Source organism: Balaenoptera musculus, chromosome 6, assembly GCF_009873245.2.
Source record: "Balaenoptera musculus isolate JJ_BM4_2016_0621 chromosome 6, mBalMus1.pri.v3, whole genome shotgun sequence".
Taxonomy (NCBI): domain Eukaryota; kingdom Metazoa; phylum Chordata; class Mammalia; order Artiodactyla; family Balaenopteridae; genus Balaenoptera; species Balaenoptera musculus.
This window is the reverse complement of record NC_045790.1, coordinates 111,744,427-111,769,476: the sequence shown is the minus strand read 5'-3', so window position 1 is coordinate 111,769,476 and position 25,050 is coordinate 111,744,427. Positions and strand designations below refer to the sequence as shown.

At 47.7% G+C, this 25,050-nt stretch overlaps 1 protein-coding gene across 2 annotated transcripts in view; it reads left to right on the top strand.

Annotated features, from left to right (window-relative positions):
* The window catches only part of MED27 (mediator complex subunit 27), a 201,810-nt gene that overhangs the window by 162,128 nt on the left and 14,632 nt on the right, over nucleotides 1-25,050 (top strand). The window contains exons 5-6 of one of the 2 annotated variants that reach the window (XM_036856692.1): nucleotides 7,047-7,154; nucleotides 16,446-16,487. In XM_036856692.1, the coding sequence (XP_036712587.1) occupies nucleotides 7,047-7,154; nucleotides 16,446-16,487 (150 nt within the window). The remainder of the gene's footprint in view (nucleotides 1-7,046; nucleotides 7,155-16,445; nucleotides 16,488-25,050) is intronic. The other variant, XM_036856693.1, reaches the window with a different exon arrangement.

Below are 25,050 nucleotides of genomic sequence, written 5' to 3'. Positions count from 1 at the left end.
CATCTGGGGAGTGCTCGTCTATACCACCAACTCCACCTTTCAAAACGCAGGGTAAAACGGACAGGCGCCCAACCAGGTGTGTTCCGGCAGCTCAGTGACGCAGCACTCTTCTCCCCAAAACTTCTCAAGTACACGGTGAGCCCCATGTGGTAAAGCGCCGTGTACCGCCCTCCAGTTAGTTCAGGCATATGTCAGTTTTATCAGCTCCTTCAAGGTAGGAGCCATATTTGATACTTCTTAACCTCTCTAGGCTTCAGTTTACCCCTTTGAAAATGGGGGAGTTGGAGAAAATGACTTTTTAAAACTTGCCAGCTCTAAAGTTACATGATTCTCTGAAGTAGTGTCCTTGCCCAGTGCGTCACATAATACATCCACTTACATAGTCAATAAATAAATGCTTATTGGGATCATTCACTTTATCCTCATCTTTCTTTGTCATTAGTGCAAAGAGGAAGGTTCTTGGTTCTGTACTGAAGAAAAACTGTTCCTGAACCTCCTGTAGGTGCCTGTCTGCCCTTCTCTCCCTTCCTCCCCACCCCTTTCTAACTACACTTTGAAAAACATCATTTCAAGTACAGCAGACCCCTTAAGGACACCTACACAGTAAACTTTTACCTTGTCTGTACCTGGAAAATAACATTTGTAGACACCTGTATATATGGCTGGCTTCTTTTTTTTTTTTAAACTGTATCCCTGCCCCAAAAGCAGGGCTCATCCATGCAGCCTTTGTCTGAGTGACAAATATTGTGCTCCCCACTTCACCTCCCACACGCGTGCTTTATGCCGGGCCGGGGGGGCTGTGTCCAGTCCAGGTTCCTCGTGCGAATAAGCCGCTGGTCAGCTCGCCTCCGCTGCATCCTGGACACAGCTACTGCTCAGCCTCAGGGTGCCTTCTCCCTGCACAAGCCCAGGGGAGTGAGGTTGCAAGCGATCAGCTTCTCCCACCTTCCAAGCTCACCTGGTCTGCCAGTGTAGATAACGTCTCAACTACCAGATTTGTTACGTTTGCGTTGGATAGCAGTCAGCGGCAGAGCAGAACGAAATATCTTTGCTATTCTCTTCAACTTGCCTCCCACTTTGTGACTTGCCTCGCCATAGTGAACTAGAAATTCTCCCAGTGCCATACAGCTTGGTAGGCGACTGCCATAGAACAGATAGAGAAGACCACTGATGCAGCCCCCGCAAGGGGATGGGCTGTGACAGCATCTCTAAGGGCACTTCCTGGAAGGGTGATGGCCGGCTGGGTGGTCCAGCCCAGCGGCTTCCTTTCCAAGCGCAACTTGGTTGCCGTTGGGGAAGCACAGTGCACCCCTAGACTCTTCACAACTTGCCATCTGAGCACACGGGGACAGACGCAGAAGTAGTGAGTGACCTGCTCAGTGTAGAAGAAGGGTTACCTTGGCAACGGCAAGCCCACTTCATTACCAGATGCATTAGCTTTATTTGTGGGATCCCATAGCAGTTGCCAGGCACCGACCTGTAGTCCCGTCTCTGGGCATTTTGCTCCAGCCATGGCCAGCATTGGCTAGTTTGTAGAACGATGTCTGTTGGCCTGTATATGCTGCACCGCCGTATCAGTCTACCAAAACTCCAAGGTCATTGCAACCTGCTGCATCCAGATACGTTAGGAACCGGCACAGTCCAGATACATAAGAATCTGAATCATTATAGGGTGACGTGCGAGCTGGAAAGAACATTAGAGAACACGCACGAAGCTCCACCTTGAGGGCAGGACTTGAAGGGCTCCTAGGACCCTCTCCACCGCACCGCCTCTGAGGAGGACGAAGGCTGATGGCCGGTGAGCTGTGTGGTGCGCCACGCCCGCGGCCATGCGTCTCCCATGGATCATCGTCGCATTTAATTCCTCAGCAGGCCCCTCCGCATTTTGCAGCTGTGTGAGCAGGCACGAGAGGTGGCTTGACGTGCCCTTGGTCACCCTGTCTGTAAGTGGCAGGTGTGGCACAGAGTCCCAGTGGACTTGACCTTCACAGTAAATGGCGTCTTTTGGGAGTCAGCAAGATCAGCCTACGTGGCAGCTTCGTACCTTCCCCACACCGCCTGCACCTCAGGCTTGCAGACTCTCAGCAGTCATTCAACAGGAGCACATTTTTGTTCATACTTCAGGGCCTGCACAACTGTCACCCGCTCTCTGCAGTGTCCCTTTAGCCCCAGGTGTGACAGCAGAAAGGCAGATTAGCATAGGTGGCAGTTTCACTGGACTGGAGGCAGCAGCCCTCTGGTTCCAGCTTTGATGTTAACTGGCTTCAAGACCTCTGTGAGGTCCAGACAAGGTGTTGGGCTAAGTAGCAATAGCTGCCCCTGGGAACCAGGCCCTGTGCCACACCCCTTATCAGGTGCATTGTCTCCTTGACTCCCCGCGGCCATTTCTGAGATGGAGCTGCTGTCATTATCTCCATTGGATGGAGGAAAGGGATGTTCAGAGAAGGTAGGTAACTGGGCCAAGCTGTCCAGTAGCAGAGCCGAGATCCGCTTCCAAATGCGCCTGATTCCAGAGCCTCGAAACGTTAAGCTTCAAAATTGTGTATGCAGTTTCATTATGACCATGTTAAAAATTCAAAAAGCCATAAATCTATGCATTTGCAATCTAGTTGAGTACCAGGGTCCTTTCTGGCTCTATAAAAAATAAGAATTGACAAACTTCATAGACCTTGACGGGTCCAAGAGATTATAGAAGTAAACCAGAGCCAGACTTCATAGCACTGGGTGTCGATAAACCAGCACAGCCCGGGACAGACACAAGCCGGAGGGATGCTCTTGGTGAGCCTTCCCGGCTCCTGCCCCTTCCCTGAGAGCGTGAAGCCGCAGCGCACGAGGCGGGGCATGGAGACCCAGCCTGTCCCAGGGCTCCAGGGCAAAGCGGGCAGGAGGGGTGGGGGGAGGGATGGCGGGCTGAGGGTGGCGGGCAGAGGTGCGAAGTATGAGTGGGGGGGCAGGAGTGGGGGGGCCGTATGCGGAGTATCTTATTTTTTTATTAGAAAAGAAGACGAAACGCTTAAACCTCAATACATGAATGTAGGATGAGAAAAAAAGGGGGAAAGGAAAAACTATCCTAATCCAGATTCATAGAATGAAAAAGAAAAAATCTAACCTATCCAAAAATGACTTGCCCCTTGCTCTGGTTGCGGTCTTGAAATACCATCTCCCACTGGAAAGAACCGGAGTTGCTTGAGGAGATGGCTGATTCATGACCTCAGGTGGGAACCGTACAGGACAGGCCCGGGGTATCATATACCAGACAGCAAGGAAGCCGTCACAGAGACTAGGGTTACGACGAAAGGATTCAGCCTCAAAAAGATGCCCACCAGCCACAGACAGGACAGTTCGAGCGTCTATAAGAAGAAGAATTGCGTCAGACAAAAATATATCAAATATGTTTCACTCTTTGAGTTTATAATAATGTTAAGGGAAAAAAACTAAGCCATCTACATTGGAAGTAAACTAGTGAAACAGTGCATTGTTTGAAAACTGGTATGTGTATAACCGAATCACTTTGCTGTACACCTGAAAGTAACACAACATTGTCAATCAACTATACTCCAATATAAAATTAAAAGTTTAAAAAAAGAAAGCTGGTAAATAAATGGAAAGAATTGAGCATTTATCCTCTCTCACATATATAATAAATTCTACCACTGGGTAACCAGTTAGTAGACAGGGGAAGTTTTTCTTTATAGAAGTGTTCCAGCTAATAAATGAAGGCTGTTGATCTCATTGGAATACGACCGTCTGTAACCCCTGGTGAATGTAACGGGCCATCAGCTGCCAGCATCACAAACTGAGACACCCACCCTCACATGCCTCCTGTTGGTAGTCTGTGACACCCCTGTGAAGTAGTCTTGCCAAAAAAAAAAAAAAAGAAATCAAGCCTGAATCTCATCTAATTACCAATTTACAGGAAGTACAGAGCAAGGAGTAACATGTACACCACCGGGACGCCATCCGCAAAATCCAGACTGTGGAAAACTCTATAGAAAAAATGACCCAGTTTCTTCGGCAAATAGAATGGGGAGAGGGGATAGAGAGAGGGATACCTTGAGTTTAGGAGAGACTTATGAGATAGGTCAGCCAGTTCCATTGTGTGGACCATACTCAGATCCTGATACAAGCAAAGTTTTTTTTTAAGGTGGCATTTATGAGACTGTTGGAAATGAGCACTGACTGAACTGCAGGCTTGATAACACTAGAGGATTCCTGTTGTTGTTTTAGATGTGGCGTGGCAGCATGGGTATGATTTTTTGTTTTCAGAGCCCTTTTAGAGATACAGACTGAAATATTTACGGATAAAATGATACCATGGCTGTTATTTGTTTCAAAATAATTCAGGAAGGGAAAAGTAGGTGAGGGTGTAGGTAAAACAAAGATCTGCCGAGACTTGTAGCTGTTGACATTGGGATGGGTCCATGGAGGTTCTTTATACTATTTCATTTACTTCTGTGTATGTTTTTTTAAGTCTTCCATAATAAAAGGTTTAAAGAAGGTAATTAAGTCGGTACTTCTGGGAGGGGGTGGATTTTATTTTGTTTTGTTTTGATTTAATAGCACCCATTGCTGATAAGAGTGGAGTGCTGACAAGAGTGTTCTTAACCCTTGTGGTAGATTGTATCAAAAGCCTTAAAATATTTGTACTGTTTGCCCCAGTAATTACAATTCTACCAATCTATCCTCAGGAAATAATACCAAATGCAGCAAAAATTTGGTGAACAAAAGGGCACATTGAAGCCTAATATTAATATTAGGGAAAATTTGGAAGCAACTAATGCCCAGCAATAGGAGAATGGTTAAAGAAATTATAGTATAGCCACTCAATAGAATGCCAGGCCACGTGTAATGCCAGTTTTGAAGACTACACAGCAGTATGGAACGATGCTTACCTCATAATTTTAAATAAAATTTTGACTTGAAATTATATGTTTAGTTTCAGTTATAAACATGTGAAAAATCCAAAAACCATGCATCTTTGATAGTAAAAAGACTAAAAGGAAGTACCCCAAAATGTTAAAGTGGTGATTATCTTTGGATGGAAAGTCTATAAACAATTATTTTATTCCTTTTTTCTCTAATTTTAGATTGTTCCATAATAAGCGTTTATTAACTGTTTTACTATTAGTTGACTTTAAAATACCAAAAATCACTTATAAAAACAAAAAAATTAAATATAACATTTCTAGTATCTTTAGTGTGGTTTTTTTTTTTAATTTCATTTTAAGAAGCTTGAGAGATTACTAAGGGAATTTATCAGTTAAAGTCAGCTAGATTTCGTTCCTTTTAAGGAAACAATTGCTTAGTTATCTACGCTTTTTAGCAAAGAGAGTTAAAATATGTTAGAAAATGGTGGCACTGTTGGAGGGGGTATGTTGGACCTTCACTCTAGCCCAGCGAGAGGCTATTAATTTCAGTGCTTATGACTGCCAAAACTATAACTGGATTCCTCTCCCTCCCTTGCTTCCTTCCAAGACTGCATGTAAACTAGAGACAGAGTTTCTGTTCCTACCTTGCTGGTTTATTGGCATCCTTAAAGAGTGATTTCCAGTTATGCAAGAAATGACCCATTAAATGTTACATGGTATAGCAATATTTAAAAAGTACTATCCAGAAATAAGGTGCTTTTAACATTCTCTTAAATGTAAATAAACGTGTCATATCTTTTTCTTACCCCGTTTATATTCTGTACTATTTGGGGCATATAGAAATAGAGATCAACTCAGCACTAGACGTTATTGAAGGAACTAGGTATTAGTAATGTTCACTGACACCCAGGACTGATCAAGAAGAGAAGACCATTGTTGTTTTGAACAGTAGGCTAAGAGCTGCAAGGAATGAGGAAGTAAGGAAAGGATGGTTGAAGGTGGCGTCCCGAGAAACGGCCTGCTGCTGGAGTTGCGGGATCCGGGTTGCTGCTTGGGGCAGAGACTCTTGTCTGAGTCCAGCAGGACTCCTTTTAGCCAATTCTGTGATGTCAGAGCCTCATGGACCAACCCAGACAGTGGGCCTTGGGTTGGGTCCTTTGCCGAGTCTGCTTTTAGGGTCTCATCTAGGAAATGAAAGAGGAGGCTTGACAAAGTCATCAGAAGGGTTTCGTGAGCCCCTAAAAGAAAAGAAGGCGCTGTTTCTATTCTGAAGCCTGAGCCTTTTCGGCAAGCCCAGCAGGTCACTTTTTCCCTGGCATGTATGAAACTGCACTTTTTTTAGGTTTTTGTTTTTTGTTCTTTGTTTTTTTTTTTTTAATCTATAACATGTGCTTAGGTTCTAAGAGAGTAAAAGCACTTAGATGTATTTACAGGACCATGTTCCTTTTTGGAGATAAAATTCAGCTACTTTTCATTTACCTTCAGAACTGCTCCACTTTTTACCAGCTGTTAAAATTAGATAGTTCAGGGATTTCCCTGGTGGTACAGTGGCTAAGACTCTGTGCCCCCAGTGCAGGGGACCCAGGTTCGATCCCTGGTCAGGGGACTAGATCCCACATGCCGCAACTAAAAAATCCCTCGTGCCGCAACGAAGATCCCACACAGCCAAATAAATAAATATTAAAAAAAAAAAAAAAAGTTCAACCAGGGGGTATCTTGTGCCTGCCTTTCATCCCTCTATTGTACTCTCTACATAGTCCATGGGTGTACATAGGCTCATGACATAATATGAAAACAAATGTGCTCACTAACTCCTAGAAGGCCAGAATTGTAGGATTGTCTTTGAAGAAGGTAATCTTAAGACAGGAAAAAAAAAAAAAAGGGAAACTTACTTTATCCAGCAGATAGTAAACATTTGGAAATTATCCTGAGAGTTTATAAGCCAATATTATAAATAAATTCAGAGTAGTTAGATGAATTGGGACCTGTGCCATCTTAAATGCCTTAGGAGGCTGGCACAAGGCACGACCACCGCGCCTTTCCTCCGAGTGTCCACTGGTGCGTCTCTCAGGAACAGGAGGAGAGGTGATCCTTTCTCCTTCTCATTGTCTTGCCCAATTCGTATGGTTTGCATGTTCCAGTGTAAGCGTTCATGTTTGTACACGTGTGTTTTGACAGGTGACCTTGGGAAAGGTGTTGAAAGTGATTGTCGTCATGCGGAGCCTGTTCATTGATCGAACGATAGTAAAGGGCTATAATGAAAACGTCTACACAGAAGATGGCAAGGTAGGCATTCTGGAGTCTTCTGTTTTTTCCTTTATTTTCTGTATCCCAGAACAAATGTAATAGAGTCCCAGATGAATGACATTAAACACTAGCAATCATAGCTAAAATGATCAACAAGCATAGATTTATCAGTATGAAGCTGAACACTTTACAAAAAAACATTCCTCTCTCTCCCCTTGCATTTTTCATCAAGCTTCTGCTTTTTCCTTTAAGCCTGTTACCCTTAGTTGAATTTCTAATTTATCACCTTAGACCCCCTAGTTGCCTCATTAAATGTGTCTTCTGAGGAAATGGATTTCTTTCTTCCTTTCTTTTCTTTCCCTTCTTTTTTTTTTTTTTTTTTTTTTTTTTTTGCCTAGTCACGCAGCACATCAATAGCCCAGGGTTCAGCATTTTGCTTTTCCTAGAACCATGAGGAAAATTCAAGTTAATTTGACATACAACCTGATAATGATCATTTTCCTTGAAACTAGCAAGTAGCCCCCAGAAGTTGGTTATCCATAGCAGTGCATATTGAATACTACAATTGAAAAAAGATGAGTTATTTCCATGAGTGATTTGTTTCATGGGAAGTTCACCCACGTGAACCCCTAATTTCTCTTGACTGCACACTCTCCATATGGAGATACAGAGAGCACCAGAGGATGCTAATGAGAGTCGACAGCCTTCATTTGTGTTTGCTTCCAGAGCGTAATGAGCATTCTGCCAGAGATACCCACCCAGATACACCCTGGTCACTTCCTGACACTAAGCCTCCATCTTCACCTCTCCCTGGAGCTTTCCCTTCTCTTCATGAATCCCATTAAAATTTAAAAGTTTGTTAGTACCAGCACTTACCACCCAACGGCCACGTTATAATGAGGATAGAATGTTCTCCAAAAACAGGTGACCAGTGTAGCTTAGCACATAACAGTGTGTAATATAAAAGGTGTGACCCGTAAAGTGGGTCAGTATTTTGGGTTTGTAAAGTGGGTTTGTATTTTGAACAAGTAACCCAGCATTTCGAATTTCCACATTCCACTTGAGTGTTGTCACCATGGGAAGCTACTCTTACTCCCAGGGCCCTGCAGAGTTCTCATAAATCTCCCCATTGAGAGAAAAGCATTCCTCCAGGGAAGCTTTCCTTTTTCTTTTTGGAAAAACCAAAATGTCTTTGGAGCAAGTGTGGAGAATAAAATAAATAATTGGGGCAAATGTGATCTGTTGTGTATGTGACTCAGAAACTCGGATGGCGATTCTAAACGAGAAATTCCAAACTCCTTCGCAGCAGCAGAGGCAAGGCTGGGGCGGTGGAGACCCTCGCCAAGAGCCCGAGTCAGTGGTCATCTAGAGACAGGGTTCTTGTTGCCTCTGTTCAAGATTTACAACTTTATAGTCACCCCTGCTGTGAAACACGCCCTTGGTCTCCAGGGACTTACAAGTGACTTGGGGATATAAAGAATAAATACATAAAAGCTAGGTACTAATAATGACCGTGCTATAAGAGATACCAAATTTAGGATGCAAGTGAAGCATACTCTGAATGTAGATTATAAGGAGTGGAGATTTTACCTACTTTGCAATATCAATATCAATCTTTAACATGATATTTATTTAACTGCCCCATACTGAAAGTGTCCAAAATAACACAAGCGGTTTGCCACCTAGTTAATAGTCAGTAAATGATTAGTATTATTTTTATTCTGCACTTAAAACAAGGGAATTAGAAAATAGTCTCACGTGTATTCTTCTAGAATTTCTCTCTGATTACTCCTCCTCAGCTGCTATTGGTAGTTCCTTTCCTCCCGTCTACCCCCTTGACTCCCAGATTACTGGGGGTTCTCTTCCCCCTCCTCTCATGCCCCTTGGCCATTCTTACACGTACCCCTGTGGTTGCACGTGTCCCCCCGCACAGGGATCACTCCTGATTTGTGTCGAGGTCAGACCTCTCCTCCCCAGACGGACCTCGAGTTCAGCCTGTCCAAAACCAACCTCAGCTTCTCTCAGCTGGTCCTTATCCAGGGTGACTGCACCACCTCACTGCTCAGGCCTCCCTTCCGCTGTCTCCATATGGAGTCTGTTGGTGGGTTCTGGCGAGTCTCCCTCTTTATCCCTCCAGCTGGGCCCCTCCCATCCGTCTTCTCTCCTCCTCGCTTCTCCTTATCTCTCCGCTGAGTCGCTGCACCAGCCTCCTCACTTCCAGTCTGCCGTCCTGCTTCCCTCCGCCGTCCGTCCCTCGCTTGGCCTCCAGAGCTGTCTTCCTGAAATACACAGCCAAGGGGGTGATTTCTTGCTTTCTGCCATGTCCCCGTTGCCCAAAGCAGGAAAGTGGGATATTAGTAGATGTTAGGCACAAAGCAGTCCCTGATCAAAAAAGTTTGAGAAACCCTGGGTTAGAGAAAGTTCAGTAGGATTCTTTCTTTACTGTGGAAATTCTTAAACACTTAGATTGCCTAACTGCCTATGAATCTCCCGAGAGGGGTACATAGTATACAGTCTTTTCCTAACTAATTTGACCATCCATTTTTTTTCTTCCTTTATTCTTGGAGCATATTGTGACACTGGTGTTTGGCAAAACACACTTGTGAAAACTCTGGCTTGTAGAATAAAATCCAGACCCCTTAGCAAGGCATAGAAATGCCTAGTGATCTGGACTCTGCCCGCCTTTGCGACCTCATCTGCCGTCACTCTCTACATCCATTTCGTCTTTTACTTTCCAGCCTTTTGTGCTACTTGTGGCTCCCAGAACGTGCCAGATTCTTTCACACACTTGCACCTGTGCTCTGTGCCCTGGACCTGAGACGCTTGCCCCCTCCCGTCCACCTGGCGAGCTTACTGGCTTTACACTGGCTGAGTGCCCTGTCCCTTCTCATCCGGCCCCTGTTTTCCCAGAGGCTCTTCTGTGAGCACGGGCTCTGGAGATGGCAGGCCTGGGTTTGCCTCTACTCAGTACAAGTGATCGTCATCCACTCGAACCTCCGTGGCATTTTGAACAGTCTTTCTCTAGTACTAGGATTAGTCCGTCCTGATTATTTGTTGCATGTCTGTCTTGCAGTTAATGAACACACTAGCGTCCTCCATGTTTGGTCTGGTAGGCATTGTGCGAAGCAGACCTTGCCTCCAGTGGTTATGCAACCATAGGTTCCACTGTTAGACTCATCTTCCAGACAAGGAAACTGAGACCCAGCATGGTAAAATGACTTGCCTACGGTCACTCACCGAGCCATATCCCAAACCTCCATCTGCCAGGGGCTCCTCGAGGGTCCAGGCTCTGTCCCGAGACTCTCTCCCTCCTGTGGATATACCTCAGTGCCTAAAACACAGTAGAATAATAATGTGTGGGAGGAGGTAATGAAAAAGCCTCCTGGGGATGTGAAAATGCTTTAGGTGGGATGAAAGAATGGAGAATCAGAAATGAGAGCCAGAAGAAAAAAAGAAATGAGAGATGGGCACTAGACGAAGCAACAGGGAGTGAAGTCGTAAATAAAGAATAAAGGAAGCGCGCACGTGCACACGGGTCGTGGTTCCCTAATGAGGGATTAGCACGGGTTCTTTGTTCACCAGAAGGAAAGTGAGTGTGTGTCTGGGAGCCTGAATTCTGAGTCATATCACAAAGGCGGTACCGGAGGTCTCTTGCTCCCTTTTACAACTGCATACATTGGCCTAGAGATAAGCGGGGACCCTAAAAGCAGGAAGAGCACGGTTAGGAGGACTGAGTCCACTTGTTGTTTTAAAGGCACATTTACCGCATTTGGCAGAGAAGCTTGCCCAGAATCTAAGCCTAGCCAATTCGATTCACCCCTTTTTTTCAGAGTACCTTACAAATGATAAAAATAAAGTTGTGCAGCCATTATTAGTGTTCTCTTTTTAGTACTGATACTGGTATATATGAACTTATATATTTATATACATATAAGCATTAGTGCAATTAATGTGTTGAACCGTCTGGCACATCCCAAATAAAATGCAGTGTTTGGAAGGAGCCGTCGGAGCTTGAGGTGTGGTCTAAGAACAAATCGTTGCCTGCAGTCTTGCTGTTCCAGAGGTGCAACCCTGCATTTGCTGAGTTGGTGCCTAAGCGCTTGCCTGGGGATGGATACCGCCCTGATGCACTAGGTGTGGCTTGGAAAGCCTTGCCTTGGCTTAGGGGTCTGAGCTGCGAATTCCTCCTGCCTCTGCAGTTGTCTGTGTTCTTCCAAACCCAAAGCAACCAGCTTCTGAAAGAGTTCTTAGCCCTGTTGTTACAAGAGTGGCCCCACGCCACCCCGATTTCCAGCTCTGGCAGGTTTTCCCCCCATTAGAATCCCAGCAAGCCTATCTCTCACTTTGCACTAACAGCCACTACCTCTACCCTGATCATCCTGTGTCTTTACCTGTGATGCATATTTTTGATGCCAAGCACCAGCAGACTAATTCCTCGAACAAAATATAAAAATGCTGTTAAGACTTACCGCCCTACGCTTCATTGTCGTCGGGGAGGAGCAAAGAGCCATGACTCAGCATGTTGAACACCTGGCCGTTGTCCTGACTTTACACCAGGCAGACTTAGCTGAAAAAATATAAGTGTCTCGGTTGAATTTATCTTATTAGGGGATTTAGGTTATGTTAATGCTATAGCTTCATTAATTATCCCATATCAATAAAAAAAGGCAGCTTTTAGCCTCCTAGCACAAGAGAGGAAAAGAAATGGTGGTATCAAAGGGAACCTTCAAAGACAGCCAGAGCTGTCTCCAGGGTAATTTCTGATCCCCGCATTCTTCCCACTTCAGAGTTGTGTGTGTGTGTGTGTGTGTGTTTGGGTCGAGGGGGTTGGGGGAAGCGTGAATCTGATTCCTCTAATAAGTGTTGGCATCAGCCCCGTTTGATATTAGATGCAGGGAACATTTTGATTTGTTGTAGCCTTTGAAATTGTTCAGACGACCTTCAGAAAAATGGCCTCTTGTTACTTACCGGGGAAGAGTGAAAGCTGGGGAAGGGGAATCCGGTTTAATTCATATGCAGAGGATGCCCTGAAATTGTGCTTTCAGCAGTTTTTTAGTAACAAGTGCATGTCCTGATTGAAAGTGAAAAGCTGAAGAAGAACAGACCTGTAAAACTTGTTCACTTTTTTATTCTCCAGGGTAGGGTGGGCAGACTTAAGCAGATGACCAAATAGAAGTTTGTGGTTTTGAAAACTTGGATGACCATGGAGAAATCCATCACCATTGCTGGTTTATAGCACCCTACCTCTACTGACACATCACCTGTTGACCTTGCAAGATGAAGCTACTAATAAATAAAAGCTTTAGACGTTGAAGTGCCTGTGAGGCTTATGAGTTTTATTTGGAAGTGTTAACTTTAGATAATTTATAGTTTCATTGTACTATTTTTTGAAAGGAAGAATTGATAACTTTCTGATAAGCTGCCATAATTTTCACTTGCTGCTAAAGGAATTTTAGTGGCAATGTTTGTCACATCAGCAGGCCTGAAAGGTTTGTCATCTTGAACTTTGCAAGAGTGTCCCACCACCACTTTGAGCTCTGACAGCTTAGGGGGCGCTGTGAGTCAGCATTCACTCTGAATTCTAGGTACAGGGCCATCTTCCAGGTTAAGAGCTGGGCCTCTGGAGACAGACCTGCTTTTGAATTCTCTACCACATGTTAACGCTGTGATTTTGGACAAGCAGCTTAACGTCTTTGGGCCTCAGTTTCCTCATCTGTGAATTGGACATAATTTTATCATTCTCGTGCGATTGCTGGGAGACACTAGAAAGATGACGCAGGTCCAGTGCAGGCTGAACACACGGTCATGTGCAGATGGTACCTGCCCTCTCTGGCTGTGCCGGAGATGCCGATGGGCGTCATAGTCAGCATTCCTTTGCCCGCTGATTTGGGGACATTCGGGTTTTTCATTTCGGTGAGTGAATTTGACTGTCACTGTTATCACCAGTTCTTCCTGTGCATCAAGAGGTCCTTTGATGTCTGACGTGTCACCTGAGAGCAGATGAATCTGTGCTGAAGCAGCTGGTCATCTGTGGGGTTTGTTTCCATTTTACCTGAAAAGAGACCACATTCCCACCCCTAAAATACTCATTCTAATCCCCAGAGTCCCACAGGCTGCTCCTAAGACTGCAGATTCAGCCCCAATTACCATAAGGTTGGCTTTTCCATTTTAAGATCTTTCTAACGCTTGCCCAGAGTACTGGGGGACGCTTAGTTTCTTTTCCCTGACACTATAGTTCAGCATAATTTCTCGTTCATGGGGCTGAAAGTTTGTAGCTTCCAGAATGCTCCTTTTTGAGTATTGCAGCCAGTAAAAAATTGGTTGCCATGCCCTCCTTTGCAGCAAATAAGCTGAAGCTAATAAATATTCACTTGCATCAGTCCCGGCTCCCTGAAATGAATTTCTGAAATCTTCCTGGCCCTGAGAAGAGGCAGGGCACCAACTCTAGAACGCCTGCTTAAATGGCTTTCTTTGGCATAAATCTAGCAGAAAATCAAGTACAGACTGCCTGCTGTGCCTTCACAGCAAAAGGGGAAGCTGCTGTCATCGGATCCCTTTCTCACCCCTGTGCGCCTGGGAAGCAGGGCATATTGTCTAGCGTCCTTCTATCCCAGGTGGTCAGAACTGGTCCCTAGGGTCCTGAATAATATATTTCAACCGCCTTCAGAAAGAGCAACACCCTCGTTTGGAATGAGCGCTGTGTGTTTTGAGAAGACACAATCAGGCTAGAGAGTCCATCTCTTCATTAATCCTGTGCGTATTTCTCTCTGGATGATTTTTTTATTTAAAGCATTTTGCACATACTGAAGGTTTTCTTATATGTATGTAACTTTCTCTTTTAAATTAAAACGAACTTTTCACTCTATATGCAGATTCTTCCTATTCTCTTTTTCCATGGCCCTGTGTTTATGTCAGCCTGTGTATGATGTGAACAGGCAGGAAGGATAAACAGCAGAGAACTTCAGAAGAAACAGCTGTGGGCTGAAAATGGAAAGAGAACTATATTAGTTCAGATATTGATGTGACTTCTCCAATAATTTAGATTTAGAATCTTTGGCATCTCTCTGTCATCTTGGCAGTGATTTGGTAAAGCTAAAAGATACAAAAAGTTGTTCTTATTCTTCCGCAATGTCTGAATAGTCTTTAAATGCTACATTTGTTAAGCCCTGGGCTAAACCGCGGCACTAAGATCATGATATAAACCTGACTTATCCTCCCAAATATGACCAGCTGCCCAACAGTTTTCTTCAACAGAATTGATAATGTAGGGCATTAACTTCATATGTTTCTTTTGAGGCTTCCTTCCGAGTTATCTGGAGGTAACATGTCACTTTTTCCCCTGCAAATTGCTAACCTGTCAAAATAAAAATCTAATGCCTTAAGATTTTTAAAATTCTTACTCCATCAATTGGCCTAAGTTGGGGGGCAGTGACTAAAAATTGACACCATCCTTCTGGAGAGCAGTTTAGCCAGAGTAGGAGAGGAGTCAAGTGGGTGCTTTTGTGGAAATCCAGGAAGGAGATGGTTCAGCAGTGGGGATGGGGGGTAGGCAGACAGGTTCAAATAAATGTTCAATCACAGTTCCTCCGCTATCGTTCCTGGACTTGGATCCGCTAAACTTACCCTCTGCAGCAGGAGCCCTGCCGAGTCCAGGAGGGCCCCCAGATTCCTCCACTTATGAACAGGAAGAAGCCAGGAGAACTGCACGCATGCCTGTTCCCAGCCCAGCCTTTCATTGCCAAGGGCAGTTTTCAGAAAGCCCTCAGAACAGAAACAGAACCCCGAACTGTCCTACGTCGGGTGCAGCGCTTCACTTCCGGTCTTCCTAGGGGCGTCTTCCCATCTGACGGCTCGTCATGCTCCCAGACGCTTCAAAGTCATCACACAGCACACAGGCTTAGGTAGCCGTGTCTCGGTTTTCCACCTCAACCACTGGCCAACCCCAAAGGCAGGTTTCAAGAGGCCGATTGACCAGGGGTTTCAGTTTGCTCAACTCTTGAACTCGTATATTAACGTTGACTTGTTAGCACCCTTGGGACCTAGTGATGGCCCCTCTTTTAATCTGCACTGTCCTTGCTCTGCCTCCTGCACTGTGTTGGGGGTAGTTCTATTTCTGCCGTACTCCATTTGTTCTAACCTCTTGAAACAGTGAGAAGGCACTGATTTGATTTCTCATACAACCTGTCAAACCAGAGTGGTTTTGGTTAGGCTGAGCCACAGATTACCCTGTGTAGGACCAAGTGTGGCCAGAGGAGGACTGGACTCTGCACTCTGCCCCCATTTCATCTCAGACCTCTGTTTCCTTGACCAAGGGGTCCAGGGCTCCTGACCTGGCCAGCCATCACAGTGAACCTGCGGAGCGCTGCGAAAACAAACGAACAAATGAACATATTCTCGGGCCCACTCCAGACCTACTAATTCAGACATTCCAGGGGAGGGATCAAGGAATCTGTATATTAAGAAACAAAAGAAATTCCCCCAGGGGCTTCTCATGCCACCCAGGTTTGAGCACCACCAAGCGAGACCATCCGTAAGAAGCTTCTCCAGATTACCATGGGCAATTGAATGGCTCCGAACCATTGTCTCATCATCTGGGAAGGAAGGTTGCTAATGGGACCAGCCACACAGGCTTGTTCTGGGAAGTGAGTGGGAGAGTGCGTGTGGAAGGACCAGTGCGTGCCTGGCGTGGAACAGGTGTTCAACAGTGGGGGGCTGTTTTCCTCCACGCATGCCTGTAACATGGTAGGTCCTGTGCTAGGACAACGTAAACAAAAGAAATAAAAGCTTCAGTTAGTTTTAAGAGCTATGAAGATTTTTAATTTTTGAAAGGATAAAGAGAAGCAGGACAACAGGTATGGGAATATTTTAGACAGAGTAACTGGGAGATGCCTCTCTGACAAGGTGATGTTGGAGCCAAAGGAAGTGAAGGAGGAGCCATGGGAGGGTTTGTGGGAAAAGCAATCCAGGCGAAGAGCACAGCAGGTGCAAAGGTCCTGAGGCAGGACTGACCTTGGCATGTTGAGTGACGCAGGAGAACCGTGGCAGGGGTCAAAGTTAGAGAAGTGAGCGAGGGGCTCAGCTCATGGGGCTGTGGACGCAGCAAGTGCCTCAGGGTGACTTCTTATATCTCTTCGTATCGTCTTCTCAAATCACCACAGGTTGATAAAGAAGAAATTCAGGCTCGACATTTAGGATCCTTTCAACCCCAAGATTCTGTTTATCTATAATCATGTGTTTTTTTTCAAGCTTAATAACAGTAGTTACAATATCATTTCTTGGAGTCCAAAATTCTAAAATTGATGCTGATATTTTATCTCTTCCCTCCCCCAGCTTGATATATGGTCCAAATCCAACTATCAAGTATTCCAGAAGGTAAGTTGTACTTTTTTGCTTTTTCCTCAAGAGGCACTAAGGGAAATATGAATACTTCGAGGTGTAAACATTGGTCTTAAATCAGAGGCTTTTTAAAAAGTGAAAAGAGCCAGACACAAAAGGCTGCTCACTGTATGATTCCATTTATGTGATGTTCTGGAAAAGAAAACATTAGGGACAGAAATCATATCAGTGGTTGCCAGGGGTTAGGAGTGAGGGAAGGAGATTGTCCCCAAAGAGCTATAAGGGAACATGTTTGGGTGATGAAAATATTGTGTCTTAATTATGGTGATTACACAACTGTATGTTTCAAAACTCACAGAACGAACTATATGCCTACAAAGGGCAAATTTGACTATATATAAATTATACCTTTAAAAAAAATCAGAGGCTTTTGAGTTGCTTCAGACTCAACCCACAGTTTTTAAATTCAGTTTCTCACAGCCCAGTAATCTACACAAGTGCCTTAAGGATGGGCTGAGGAATGCGGTACCCCACCCCCACTCTGTATTACAGTGACATCTTTTTCAGGTGTTGGGCTTCCCCAAGAAATACTTTCTGGGAAATGTCAGAAAAAGTGAAATGTGACCAGAGAAAGTCCATTTCCCAGCTCCCAGTGGTGGAAGGGTCCCTTCCCTGGCCCAGCTCCATACCTGGGGCTTCTGAAGGCTTCTCCCATGGCCCTCAGGCCAGGTCCCCTGCAGGGCACCAGCCACTTTCTTCTGTGCTCTCCGTCCTCTGTGTCCGCTTCCATCCAGCAGTGCAAATAATAGAGTTGGTTGTAAATGCACTCATTGCCTCCTCACGTTCAACGGCAATTATTTATTGAGCCCCTTTGCCGTGGGTAGGTATTATGCTAGGTGCTAGGAATACAGGGGAAACAAGACAAACAAGGAAGCAGAATCAATAAGAGAACTCCAGGTCATTACCGGGGGCTGTGGTCGAGGACAGGAGGGACCTCCTCCACATCGGGGTGGTCTCAGGAGGCCTTTATGCAGCGAAATTTAAACTGAGACGGGAAGCAGGAGAAGGGGCCAGCCGTGTGAAGGGCCACGGGAAGAGGGTCCCAGACAGTGGAAGCAGCAGCCCTGAAAGCTGGTGTGGAGGAGGGACTTGGCACGGTCCAGCACCGCTGGGACCCGTGTGATGGGAGCAGGCAGAGGGCGGTGGGGAAGGCACGCGAGGCAGGGCCGGGCCGGCAGGTGCCTTTAGGTCCCGGTGCAGAATTTGGATTTTACTGTCAATTCAGTGAGAAGCCAGTGGAGGGATTAATGTGGAGGAAGGATGTGATTTTGAAAACTGGGCCCGAGTTATCCCCACTTGAGTAAAAACTGTGTCCAGGGTGTGCCGGGTAGCTTAGCATAGGAAGGTGGGTTTTTTTCAGTTGAGGTGAAATTCATGTAACGTAACCATTTTAAAGTGAACAATTCCGTAGCTCTTAGACTTTCACAGTGTTGTGCAGCCGCCACCTCTATCCAGGTCCCAAACGTTGTCATCACCCAAAAGGAAACCCCATCCCCGTTAAGCAGTGAGCGTTGGGCTTTCGTATCAAAGGAGCGTAAGGGGCCAGGCCTCTATTGGTGTCTAATGTACCTCAATTCGCGTTGCTCCCTGGACCCCTTTACAGTGAAAGGGGGAAGCAAAGGACAGATGTCCAGGGTTGGGGAGCGGTCTGAGGCGTAACACCACACACTTAGTGAGCTTACGTAAGCATGAAAATGTCATGATCTTATCACAACTAAATGCACTAAATGTACCCTGGATTAGATTCTGAACCAGAAAGAACATATTAATGGAAAAACTGGTGAAATCCAAATAAAGTGTGGACTTGGGTCAATAATAAGTAACCAACGTTGGTTTCTTAGTTGTTGATGAACGTACCCGATAATGAAAGATGTTAACAGTGGGGAAACTGGGTGAGGGGTATGTGGGAACTATGTGTACCACGTTTGCAACTTTTCTGTAAATCTGAAACTAATCCAAAATGTAAAAATCATTTCAAAAAGAGACTCATAGTGTTGGCTCTTCTGACAGTCCAAATCCTTCACCCAGCTGAGCTACCTAGATGCAGAAAGCAAAAAACAGCCTCCCTCCCTGGGCCAGAGCCTAAGGGAAAGAAGTACATAGTCACGGGCTTCCCCCGTGGTGCAGTAGTTGGGAGTCTGCCTGCCAGTGCAGGGGACACGGGTTCGAGCCCTGGTCCGGGAAGATCCCACATGCCGCGGAGCAACTAAGCCCGTGTGCCACAACTACTGAGGCTGCGCTCTAGAGTTTGCACGCCACAACTACTGAGCCCACGAGCCACAACTACTGAAGCCTGCGCTCCGCAGCAAGAGAAGCCACCGCAAGGAGAAGCCCACGCACCGCAACGAAGAGTAGCCCCCACTCGCCACAACTAGAGAAAGCCCACGCACGGCAATGAAGACCCAACGAAGCCCCCCCCCCAAAAAAAAAAAAAGTGCGTAGTCACGTGTGGGCTTTAGTGTGGCAATGACGTTTTAACCTTGGCCTTCTTATCTAGGTGACCATACCCAAGGCCTTTACCTGTTCAGCTTGCATAAAACCTCGGCCTTAGCTGCTAACTTTGTCCCTGCCGACAGCTCTTATTTTCCCCCAGCAGCTGGCTGAAAAGCGTTCTGAGGAGGAAGAACACTGCTCGGTATCTGCATCTTGTTTCGCTTTCCCAGTGAAGAGCGTTAAAACAGTTTTGGTTTGTTTGTTTTTTTTAACCTGGTTTATCTTAGTGTCCTCTGTGGTATTTCAGTGAGTTACTTTCTGGCTCCACAAAAGGCAGGCAATGACTTCAGGGGCCCCGAGCATCACAGACCCATAACCTGGGATTTTAACAATGTCCAATTTCCATTCAGATACCCTTTATGAGGGAGAGCCTTGCCCAGGCTTGCCTTGGCAAATATATTTTTTAATGTTCTGTGTAGTATTAAGTATTTTTGAATGCAAGCAGAAAGTTTATTAGGAAGTTGTAAAATGTGTGAAACACAGATTTGGTGAAGCATAGATTTGGAGAGAAAGTGCTATATTTTTATTCTACCACCCCTAAAAATAACCTGCCAAGCACTCTTTATATTTGTTTAAAACTACAAACGCACAGTGCAGCAGTGTTTAAAATTTGATATTGGTTAGTTGGGGAGATTTAGGAGCACCCGCCAATTCCCTCCTCGTAGTTTATGTAACATGTTTGAAGCAGTAAAAATGGATGAATTTGTAGAGATGGGAGTTTCATCTCATCTGGTGAATGGCATGTTATCCGTATTTATGCAGAGCCCTTTCTGAGGTTCCTTTATCATCCCTCCCCTCACCTATTTTTTAACTAAATGGACTTGACCTCTGAGACTGACCTGTACTAGATTAAAGAACCGTAATTTGGAGACAGTAGATAGTGCTTTCTGGTGAGAACAAAAGGCAGATGACGTTGAGGTTCTTTTCCTTTTTCAGGGGCAGGTAAGAATTAGTGGATTACAGAGTCCGTGCTCTTCCCTGCTGAAACACTGTCTATTTGCTGTCAAATTAAGGACTATATTGGAAAATAGTGTAGTACAGAATTCAGTTTAATCCTTTATCAGTAAAGCTTTCCAACTAATCATCGTTGCTTCGAAGGGGCTTGGGATCTTGTTCTTGCGGAATATGTTGGTAAAGAGGATGAGGAATGTGGAACGTGGAATCACGATGGGGGGTGACCTCACTGGGCTTATTTCATTGTGTTAGTTTCAGGCCATGTTGCGGGTCAGAGGGCAGCCCTCCCTGTTCCACAGCCAGACTGTGCCCTGAAAGCAAAGCTGGGACCGCCGTGTTCCTTGCAGATTCTGAAGGCCTGGTCCAGTTGACAGGATGATGTTTAACATTTCAAACTCAAAATGCCAAAAGAAAAGATGAGGTGGCCACATTTCCAGACTCTGCTTTTCAGTGTCAGCTTTTGCTTCGAATTCTATTTTCTTCCGGTCCACCCACTTAAATTTGAGGTGTCCTGATTGATGTTGCTTGTAGCATTTCCCAGAAAGACACTGCTTGAGAGCACAGTGGTAAACGTCCCCTTCTGCCCATCATCAACCTGCTTACACCCATCCAAGTAACCCAGCCGGGGGAGGCTCAGTTGTCAACCTGATCCAGAAAGACTCAACCTGGAACAGGAGTAAAAGTGACTGGGGAAGTACAAGGTCAAGGAGGACCCTTGGTCACCGATAAGAGGTCATTCTCGGGCAGGAAACGGTTCCCAAGTGTCCTAACCGTGTGGGTAGACGCCGGAACTGTGCCCAGCCCCAGCTCCGAGGTGGGGACACTGGCTACCACCGTGGCTCTGTGAGCAGCGCTGGGGCAGCTGTCTCCCTGCATTGCTCTGATGTAGGTAGGGCCCCAGCGCTTCCTTTCCTTGGCGCTCATTATGCGGTTGCAGTTACTGTGTGTTGTGTGTGTTTTCCTGCCCACAAGTAGCAGCGGTGGCCACCGCAGAGAGAGGCCTGATGGGAAGGCGGGAAGCCCTCCCAGGTCTTTCCCTCAAGGTGACAAAGCCGGGGGTGGGAGGGGACACTGCCTCGCAGAGCCAAGCCAAGCTTACACTCGCCTATTTTATTTATCGGAAAATAGCATCAGGCGCTGAGAGAATGGAAACACGCACCTGTCAAATTCTCCTCGGGCTGTGCCTGGCTCCCCAGGTTAAGGACAAGCACACGAGGTCCCGTGGCAGATGCTACCACATGAAGCTAAATGCGACCCGCCTTTTGTCTGTTACGGGGGCTCTCAGCAAGCCCTTTCCCTCTTCCTCATTAGCCCCCTTCCCTGGCGGTGGAGGGCTGGGGACAGCTGGCTGTGGAGCCGCGGCTGCCCACAGGCGCCCATCATTTACCACGGTGTCCCGGAGGCTCTCTGCACTCGGTCCTAGGGCAAAGGAGCTTTTTATAGCCAGCAAGCCTCCCGCAGAGCAGACTCAGAGAATGGAACTTCGGAATAAGGGGGACCGGCTGAAAGGGCAGAATCACAAAGAGCCGGGAAAGGTTTCAAGCGTGTTCATATTTTTCTGACATTTAAACTCTGCAGGGGCACTCACTGTTTTGATCTTTAACCTCCTAACTTCAAAACGGTGGGCATTTTCATCCAGTAACTTCGGAAGAGAGAGAGCAACTCTGCAGCTACTTACCGCGTTAAATCTTGGCGGGGAGGCCAAAGAAAGAGCTGGAGTGTGTGTGCAGCCCCAGGTGGGCAGGCGGGGACGAGAGAGATGGTGTCGGAGGGACTGGCACCTGCGTCGCAGCTCTTTCACTTGGAGGCAAAGCACAAAAGTCGTAGCTGCAGATGTCCGGTTCTTCGTCCACAGTCATTATTCTAGAGGCAGCAGAGGGAAAAGTAACCCTTTCAGTCCCGTGCAGAGCTTAGCCGTGGCCGGTGGTGGGTAATGTTCTGAGCAGGCCGCCACTGCTTCTTCATTCCTGCGTTTGCTCATTCGTTCATTTGTTCACTCCCTCGTTCATGCTTCCATACAAACACTGGCCTCTGTGGGGCAGACTTTATCAAGCGGCCACCCGGCGCTTGTCAATAGACAAGATTGCGTGAGCCCTAGAAGGACCAATTCTCTGAAATGTTGGAGACATTGAGTACCTGGCATAAATTGAGTGCCTACCCAAATAGTATGTGGCAGACCTAACTTGTTGCTCGTTCCAAGCCCCAGGAAGGGGAGCTGTCCCCACGTGGCTGTGTGTCTGTACCTGCTGTAGCGTCGCGCGTCACCAGAGGGGCTCAGTCAGCAGGCGTTCAGTTCTTCTCAATCTCATGCTCTAGAACATCTCAAATTTCTTCCTCCCAGCTCACTTCCATTTCCTTCCAGAAGCCCCTCTTCCAACAGCACGGATAAGGCCCCAGAAGAGGCTGTGGTTGTGGTGAGAGCCCGAAGGCAGCGGGCCACATCTCTGTCCTTGCCCTGGGCGGACGCCCTGCCCAGGTGAGGCCGTCGGCAGAGGCCCCCGCGCCTAGAGGGGACCCCTCAGCCTCCAAAAGGGGGTCTCATGTCGTAGGAGGGCCCTTTGCTTTTTCTGGATCCCGTTGCTCTCGTGGTCCCCTTTTCTCTCAAATGCTGTCCAGCTTTCTCCAAGAGGAGAGCCTGTGTATGATGGACCGAATATGGTGGCCTTGGCGTCCTGTTTCTGTGTGTTCTGTCGCTGCCTCACACGTGTGTCTTGGCAGCCCCAATCAGAAAGCCGAAGGAGCAACTTTGACCGGTGGCAGGGCCGGGGGGCAGCTTCACGAAGGAAGAGAGGTTCCCGTCCGTGGTCTCAGTGAGTGGCGGGGCAGGGGGTGCACGGGTGGCAACCCTGCAGGAGCCAAGCATTGGGCTGTCGACAAGCTTCAGGACAGGAGAGGCGACGGACAGTTCCAGGGTTATCCCGGAGGGCAGCCCCTTCCTGAGCTGAGAGCCGGACCATACTGACCGGGCTGGGTCGGCAGAAGGAAGAGGGGAGGGGACGTTGTGAAGGGTTAGCCCAGGTCCCTGGGGGCTGAGAAGGGCGGGGGGTGGGGGGGACCACTCCGCTCACGCTGCAGCTGAAGAGCCTTTATCACCACCTTGTCTCCTAAGGGCCGTGTTTGAATGTTCACAAGCTCCGAAACCCAGGGTAGATTTGATCATTTGTTTTCCCCTTATGATACCCCAGCACCTTCCCGCTGCAGGGCTCCCTGTACCGCTGCTGAGGGTGGTGATGACCAAGAGCCTCACGACCCAGTTTGACGGTGAGAGTGGAGCCGGAACGCCCACACGCCCGCCGCTGGAAGCGGTCTGTGGTTCTCTGCCATCAGGGAGGCGCAGAGCGCTCGCCTTCATTCTTCCCGAGGGGTTGCCCGAGACTCGTGTGCCCAGGTCAGAACCCAGCAGCTGCTTCTGGGAAGCCCGGCCTCCTGCCCTCCCGGGCCCCCTCCCACCACCCCACAGGCCGCCCGCCGCTGAGGGCACCTTCCTGGCAGCATGCCTGTCTGCCCCCCCGTGAGACCGAGCCCCCTCCCTTCCCCCGTCCTGGCCGGCCTCCTGTCACGTTCCCCCCAGCGAGCAGTCTGGCAGTGGCTGGGAGCTGGGCTGTCCCATGTTCAGACCCCCGCTGACCGCTGCTCTCGGTGTGGCCTCACTTGCCTCAGTTCCCTCATCTGTAAACAGAGATCATAAGAGGACCTGCCTCATGGAATTGGCACCCCAAATTAACAGCCACCCCCAGCAGTGCCCTGTGGGCAGCCCTGACACGCTGACGTACAGTCACGGTCCCAGGACCTGGAACAGTCCCTCGTGTCCTGAGAGGGCCAGTGGCACTTCTGGTGACCCACAGAAGGCACGTGAGATCGATGTGTTCCACCCTGACCTGTCCCCACCCAGCAGGGGCTGGGCAAAGGCACCCAGCGCCACAGCAGCCAGAGCCGTCTCCCGGGCAGGGCTCGCTCCCGCTCCACGGTACCTGTTCTGTTTCCTGCAGTTGCCTCAGTTTTGATGGGGAAGTAGGTGGTATTGTCTGTATTTTCTTGGGAGCCCAGATGTCTTTGGATGTGTTTCTCTAACTGCAAGGCTGTTCCTGCAGAAAATAACATCACACCAAGTGGGTACAGAACAATTCAGGTATCTTTGGGTTTGGACTTTCCTGGCAGCCAGCAGCAGAATCTGGCATTTTACCATCTGGAAAGCATTGAACTTGTTTTTGTTCACCTAAACAAAGAGCCTTAATTCCTTAATCCTGGGAAACGTGAAGGACCTTTTGTGAGTGGCTCCTCTCGGCCCGGCACAAGGCCTTTGGCAGAAGCTTAAATTTGGTCAGGACCCTGGAGAGCTCCCCCAGGTCCACCCTAAGGTTTCCCTGGTCATCCAGGCCCTCCTCCCCACGCTGCCCCAAGGCCTCAGCTTTTCCCACCCCTGAACTCTCCCTTTTATTCTGCTCCCCTAACCCCACCGGCCAAAAATAAATCAATAGCATCTTGCCTACTTCATCTCTCCTTCACTTGGGGTCCTACCGGGTGAGTGGAGCCAGTGCAGAGCACAGCCTGGGGCGAGGCGGGTGTTCTGGTCACAGGTCGGGCAAGCGCAGGACCGGAGGGTCCACGGGGTGCTGCTGGGGGTACAGGAGAGCCCAGGGTGGGAGGGGAGGCCCCTGGCCTAGATCTCCAGGGGAGAGAAGGACTTAGCCAGGGGCGGGGCATTCCAGGCTTGAGGGCTGAGCAGAGTCAGGGAAGCAGGTCTGGGAGGAGGGATTGCTAAAGCAGCCGGTATCGCTGGTGTGTGATGTGGGGCTCGAGGGAGACAAGGCTGGGACCCAGGTCCCAGGCCATCGAGGACCGCATACGCTGTGCCGCGGTGTTGGGAAGGATCCTGCAGGTGTGGCTGCAGGGTGCTGGGAGAGGCACATCTGCCTCTGGAGGATCCGCCCAATCTGCTCTCAAGGGTCCTGGGCGTTGAGGGGCTTCCCTTTGGGGCATCAGTGGCATCTTGGCTGGGACTTTGAAGAGGGTCGGGTTGGAACCCCTCACGCCAAACAAAAACTCCTTTATGGAGGCCCTGTTCTGTGCCACAGGCCATGTTCTGTACTTT